At 41.8% G+C, this 6656-nt stretch overlaps 1 protein-coding gene across 2 annotated transcripts in view; it reads left to right on the top strand.

Moving 5' to 3' along the window:
* The window catches only part of SF3A1 (splicing factor 3a subunit 1), an 18656-nt gene extending 12849 nt beyond the window's left edge, over nt 1-5807 (top strand). For both annotated transcript variants that reach the window (XM_018555512.1, XM_018555513.1), the window contains 9 exons: nt 57-174; nt 257-442; nt 702-823; nt 992-1237; nt 2372-2573; nt 3511-3665; nt 3751-3852; nt 3984-4055; nt 5436-5807. In XM_018555512.1, the coding sequence (XP_018411014.1) occupies nt 57-174; nt 257-442; nt 702-823; nt 992-1237; nt 2372-2573; nt 3511-3665; nt 3751-3852; nt 3984-4055; nt 5436-5537 (1305 nt within the window). In that variant the 3' untranslated portion in view covers nt 5538-5807. The remainder of the gene's footprint in view (nt 1-56; nt 175-256; nt 443-701; nt 824-991; nt 1238-2371; nt 2574-3510; nt 3666-3750; nt 3853-3983; nt 4056-5435) is intronic.
* Nucleotides 5808-6656: the final 849 nt, after the last annotated feature.

A 6656-nucleotide genomic window follows, 5' to 3' on the forward strand; every position in this document is an offset into this window, starting at 1 on the left:
ATATCTCTTTTGTCCACATATACAACATTTACCTAAATGTGCTGTATTCTTTACAGGGTTCAGATGATGAAGATTATGCACAGAAGGCTCCTCTTCCCCCTGAGTCACCAATGCAACCACCTTTACCTCCCACACCAGATCAAGTAATAGTTCGAAAAGATTATGATCCAAAAGGTTTGTGTAGCTATTGTTTTATTGTTGCTGTGCTGTACTAAAGAGCCAGGTCTTTAATTTCTTTGTGTTTCTTCCTGCTTAGCCTCTAAACCGCAGCCACCAGCTCCTGCGTCGGATGAATACCTTGTATCTCCTATCACTGGGGAGAAGATTCCTGCCAGCAAGATGCAGGAGCATATGCGTATTGGACTCTTGGATCCCCGCTGGTTGGAACAGAGAGATCGCTCCATTCGAGAGAAGCAAGGGGATGATGAAGTTTACGCTCCAGGTGAGCAGGGCAGAATGTGTTTATGAAAACACAGTGCATTATTTTCTGGAGCTCCTTTTCAAGCTTCTTGCCTGAGAGAGGTGCTTAATCTTTTATTTAAATGTATTTCTTGGTTTTATTAGGAGTTCTTAGAAAGCTATCTGTAATAGGATGGAGAGAATCGTTCACTTACACTTGTCCATTTCTGCTGCTTTCTTGTGTCTAGTTTTATCATTTGAATGTACTTTCATCCTTTTGTCGTTCACTCTTTCCTCATCAGGCTTGGATATCGAAAGCAGCTTGAAGCAGTTGGCTGAACGCCGTACCGATATTTTCGGTGTTGAGGAAACCGCTATTGGTAAAAAGATTGGAGAGGAAGAGATCCAGAAACCAGAGGAGAAGGTATTAAACATGGTTCATGTAACAAACTGGTGACAAAACATAAAGCCAATTCACAAAGTTCATATGTATGATGAAGCAAAGGATAGCATACAATAACACATCAGCATTTACACTTTTAAAGCAGGTCAGTTCTTGGTGATTTGTATAATTTTTTTGTTTTGTTTACAGGTTACATGGGATGGACACTCTGGCAGCATGGCACGTACCCAACAAGCTGCACAGGCCAATATTACACTACAGGAGCAAATTGAGGCCATCCATAAGGCTAAGGGTTTGGTTCCTGAAGAGGATGGCAAGGACAAGATAGGACCTAGCAAGCCCAATGAAGTCACACAGCCGCCTCCTCCATCCTCTGCACCTACCATGACCAGCCCTGCTCCGCCCATCAACTCTGCTCCAAGACCACCTCCTCCAGTGTCTATTCACCAGCAGCTCACTCCAGTGTCCCGACCACCATCTGTAAGTTAATTTTTATAACGGTGTTTTACAAGCTGAAAACCATAGCCAGTTTTTCCTTTTAGGATGTTGCACGATATCAAACCCCAAAATGTAATGATAAATGCACTAGGATGCCCCAAAACACAATAAAATACCTTTTTGTTTTTTTAATAAAATATAAAAGATGATGTTACAACGAGTAAATACCCAACATGCCCAGGTTAAAAATTGTGTGCGTCTGTGAAACTGCGCCAAAATTCAGTACGCCAAAAAGTCAGACAGCGCTTTAAAAGCCCCCACAGGGAGATGGATAGAGATGCGTGTAAATATTGGCCCTAGAATTGTTGCTCTCACTCTGGCGTGCGAGGAGATAATTGTTTTCATGCGTAGGCGCACCCGACGCGTGTTTACGTAAAGACGCACCTGCTCGGGGAACTTTAAAAAAAAAAATTTACATTACGTTTCCATTTATTTAATTTTAAAACTTTTTTTTAACATTAATTGCTATCACATAGGGGGGTATACAAACCCCCCATGTAATAGCATGTTGGTGGTGACAGGAACTCTTTAAGGTGATACTGGGGGGGTCCAAAAGACTCCTAGAATCACCTTTTACACTTGAAATAAACTATTGAAGTGCAGATCGAACTTCAATAAATTTATTGCTGGGCTTCAGCAGCCCAGCACTGACAGCTATGGGACCAGAAGTGATGTAATCTGCATCGCTCCCAGTCCCATAGTACGAGGAGGAGATGGGTGAGCAGAGGTTCGCCCATCTCCTCCCAAGCTTCCCCGGGGGGAGGCCGCGAGAATTGCTTCTTCTGTAAAACTGACAGTCGGCTTTACAAGTTTAATTAGAGTCTGTTTAAACAGGCCCGATGCCAGTGACGTACGATGGATGTCACTGGTCATTAAGGGGTTGATGCGAACTCTCATTTATTCCAATGGAAAGTCAGTACACTCTGTCTGGACTGGTAAGTAAGTTGCTCTAATAGAATTATTTATAGTTAGGACCTTACCTTTTTTAAAGTGCCTTTGCTTCCAACCTCTTCTGAGAAATCTTTCCCATTTGTGGCATCAGATACCCACCATAAACCTGATAATGTTTAGCGTGTTAATACTACTATGGTGTCCGCTTTACCTGTGATGCAGAGACCTCCCATGGGCTCTGTGGTGCGCCTTCCTCACGGCTCTGTTTTAACTGCTCCGATGCCTCCTATTCTGCACGCACCAAGGATAAATGTGGTACCAATGCCACCAAACCCATCCTCAATGATGGCACAGAGAGGACCACACATGATTGTTCCAGCAGGTACTTTTCTTTCCCTCTACAAATATTACGTATTTATTTTGTTGAAGCTGTGCTATTTAACTTGCATAAATTGCATGCCTAAATCCCAGAACACAATTTGAAAGTTTTACTGGCTAATGTAAACGCTTTAAGGCTGAACTTCAGGGACTATAAAAAAAACAAAAACTTAATTCCTTAGTGTATTCCTAGAAAAGTGGGGGGAGGTAGGGTAGAGCCAGTCAGGCTCCACCCTATTCCAAAATGAAACCGTGCAAACTGAGTCCATACTGTGGTCTTTGCACTGTTTCCTTCCGTTATCATATAGCTCTCCTTGGAGCTCCCACTCCTCTTCTTTGGAACTGGCTGCACACTCTCCATCTTGACATAGTTGTGGTAGATCATTCTCAATTTAAGTAGGAATACCTCTGCATTAGTTTTTTTTCACATATTGCTATATGTTTTATATTGTCAGATTATACTAGCATGAACGCTATAAAATGTTTTTATCCACCTTTACCGCATTGGTATTATCTAACCTGGAGCTTGCAGACATGAGAAAGCTGATTTTTGAACCTCTTCGGCTTCGTGCTATTCCAGTTTTCAATCAGCAAGTTGGGGGTGTTAGTAAGACCTAGCGCTGTACCTGCAGTGGAAAAAGTGAGATCACTGACTGGACTTTCTGGGCACCATTACAAATCTGTTGGTTTATAAAACTGTACAAAACATAGCGAATCACATAGCTGAAATACATGAACTTTGAAGTTCAGCTTTACGTGAAACTACCCAAACTTGTAACTTCACATTTGTGTAGGGTGCCTTGAGATAGTTGCTTGCCGCTTGTGGATCTTCATCTGCGTTCAGTTGATATCCGGCTCTCATAAAACAGTGTTTTAGTGGCAGTGTCTTTTTCACATGTGACGTAAACAAGCACCTAATTGAAAACCTCCCCTTTTTTCAGCATTTGTCTCTGCTCCTCCTGTTGCACCTGTTCCTACACAAGCTCCAATGCCCCCAGCTCATCCACCACCACCATTGGACGATGAACCATCTGCCAAGAAAATGAAAAGTGAGGACTCTCTTATTCCAGAGGAAGAGTTCTTGCGCAGGCACAAGGTTTGTTTTCTAACTCTAGCTACTACTTTGATTTCGAGAGAGTATATTTTCCAAGGCATTTCACAGTCTTGTTTTCTCTTCTCAGGGTCCAGTCACTGTTAAAGTACAAGTGCCCAATATGCAGGACAAGACAGAATGGAAGCTGAACGGCCAGATTCTGGCATTCACCCTTCCACTTCCTGATCAGGTAATATACAGTAGTTTTTTGTCAAAATTTGAAACACATTCTATCATGCAGAAAAATGCTAATGTATAGTATGAGTACAAGGACCATTTGCTGCAAGCAGTTCATGTTTTCAACATTTTTGTATTTAATAGGTCTCTGTAATAAAGGTTAAGATTCACGAGGCAACTGGAATGCCGGCTGGGAAGCAGAAGCTTCAGTATGATGTACGTATCAAAACTGAGAAATTGTATTCCATCTTAAATGGGGAAAAAAGGACTGTACCTTGTACTCCGTAGATCCATTCTCCATATGGGCTTATTTATGGGTGGAGCTGGTGGGATGTGCTATCAGTCTGAGAGCTGAGCTCATGTTTTTTGTTGCAGAACTATGCTCAGCAGCTCTTTCTGCGCCAATTGATGTAACTGGTTACACCATTAATACGTTAACATGTGAACAAAACTAGATACATTTATGCTAGCTGCTGCTATAATTTTAGCGACATTGTATTTTTCACACAGGAGTTGCTGATGCGAAGAGGGTGTGTTTTTTTTTTTTTCTCCACTTTCACTTCCTATTCTGGACACGCTCCAAGAAGTGAGAGGAAATCACTCTTAAGGTGCCCATACACCTGCCGATTATCGTACGATAATAGCGGGTGATCGTACGATAGTCGGCAGGTGTATGGAAGGCGTGCGACCGTTTCTACTGTACGGTCGCACGTCTTTTGTCTTCCGAGCACGCTTGAAAATCGTACGATTTTCGGCGGGTTAGTGGCGTGCTCGGAAGACAAATGCCGAACGGGCCAGTGTGCGCAAGTGCACACTGCCCGCTCAGCGTTGGAATCATCGGAAGCCCTCCCCTCAGCGGGGAGGGGTTGCGAGGATCGCAAGTATGATCTGCCTGTCCAAGATGATAAATGATCACTGGTTAAACTAAAAGGTTTGTTTTTTTGTTTTGTTTTGTTTTTTTCCCCTAAAATTCACTTGCTTCAGGATTTCTAAAATAAATAGAGAATGTTATGATTCTAAGACAATAACCCCTAAAAGCATTGTTTGTACCCCCCACTCCCCCAAAAGTATGCATTACCTCTGTATCATAAGTAATAAGAAAGTTGTTGCTGCATTTATAGTCCCACAACTGAAATGTATAAATGGCCCTGGAGTCCTAAAAAGCAGTTATCATACTTTGGTAGATTCACATGTAAAAAGAGAAGAGCCTTTGCAAGTCTATAGATGTGATATATTAAGAGGATGAAATGATAGAGGAATTTGTTATTTTTGTGCATGTATCCCCTGTCATATTGTGAGGCTGTGTATCACAAAGGTCTTTTGGGAATGGCACACCATGCCATGATAATGCTACCCACCCAGAAATAGTGTTCTATGATCTGCAGTTGTTTTCAAGCCTAGATCTAGCTTATAATATAGTAGATGGGTTGCCATCTACTCTTCATGTAGATTCATGGTTCAGATTTTATCCTTTGTCCAGTTGACTTTTGAAAGTGAATGAAGGTTGTGGCACTATTGCAGTGTACAGGCCATTGAGATGTTTATGATTTTAGTACATAGTAGGCTTTTGACATTTTTCCTTTTTTTTTTTTGCAGGGAATCTTTATTAAAGATTCAAACTCTCTCGCTTACTACAACATGCAGAATGGAGCTACAATCCACTTGGCTCTGAAGGAGAGAGGAGGTCGTAAAAAATAAAAACTGAAACCATCATTGTTTTGACAACGTGCATCTTTGCTACCGGATTGTGCTGATGTAATGCTAATTGTTCATGTATGTAGTACATAGATTTAGATTAAGTTGCTAGATATGTCACTAGCTCATTATGATTATTTTTGAGCATGGTTCCATGCAGATCTTGCACTTTTTAAACAAGACCTGTGTAAGGTGAAAAGTTTTACAGATAAGTTGCTTTGACATGAAAAGATTGTTACTCTCCTATCGGCATTTGTACAATAAAGACAATACTTAAAAATAGATGGTTTATTGTGTGGAAGTATTTGGATCACCAGTTCACAATTGTTTGACCTTTTAAAGTAGTATTAAACACTCAAACCTTTTTCCATAATGAATCCAGATCAAACAAATATACATTGTCCAGCAAAGCATTGCTTTCCATTTTTGCCCAATTACAATCATCATCATGTTTCTGAACAGCTGCTTCCAATTTGCGCAGCTTCCCTGAACTTCCTGTCCAGTACAAGATTACAAGGAACAGAGCAGTCCCCAGCAACTGTTCATCTACTAGCTTGGAGGAGAGGAGTAGCTTGATTTCCTGTGTCCTTTGTGTTTTGTGGAGACATGAAGGGATCCTGTGCGGTCCCAAAACGTGGCTATTTTGTACATGACGATTGGTCCGGTTAAATGGACATCAAAGATATTTACTGAGTGCTGGTGTATTCTGCTTTCCACTGTTTGTTGCACGGTACCATCCGTGATGCAAGTACTTGGGCCAGGAGCGCTGCGAGGAGTGCAGAGGGACTTACTATTTTCTACAAAGCTTACTAGCACACACAATGGTGACTGTATAACACTGAGAAAGGAGTCGCTGCAAAACAGGATATCAGGACCAGTGCTCAGGGGACCAGCAGGAAACTAAAGCTTTAAACATCAAAGAGAAGCATCCATTGCAAGTGATTTCATCAGCATTTGAAATAGCTAAAATCCTTTTGACTTTAACCTCTTCCCGACGTTGATGCGTTCCATGGAAAGCATGGGCTTTAAAGACGTTAGGACGGCATGGCACGTCCTAATTTCTAAGCCCTTCTGTTCCCTACCCGTTCCACCTACCCGCCTGGATCCGATGCGGGCACTTGC

This window comes from Nanorana parkeri, unplaced genomic scaffold (assembly GCF_000935625.1).
Source record: "Nanorana parkeri isolate BGI_ZX_2015 unplaced genomic scaffold, ASM93562v1 scaffold199, whole genome shotgun sequence".
Lineage (NCBI taxonomy): Eukaryota > Metazoa > Chordata > Amphibia > Anura > Dicroglossidae > Nanorana > Nanorana parkeri.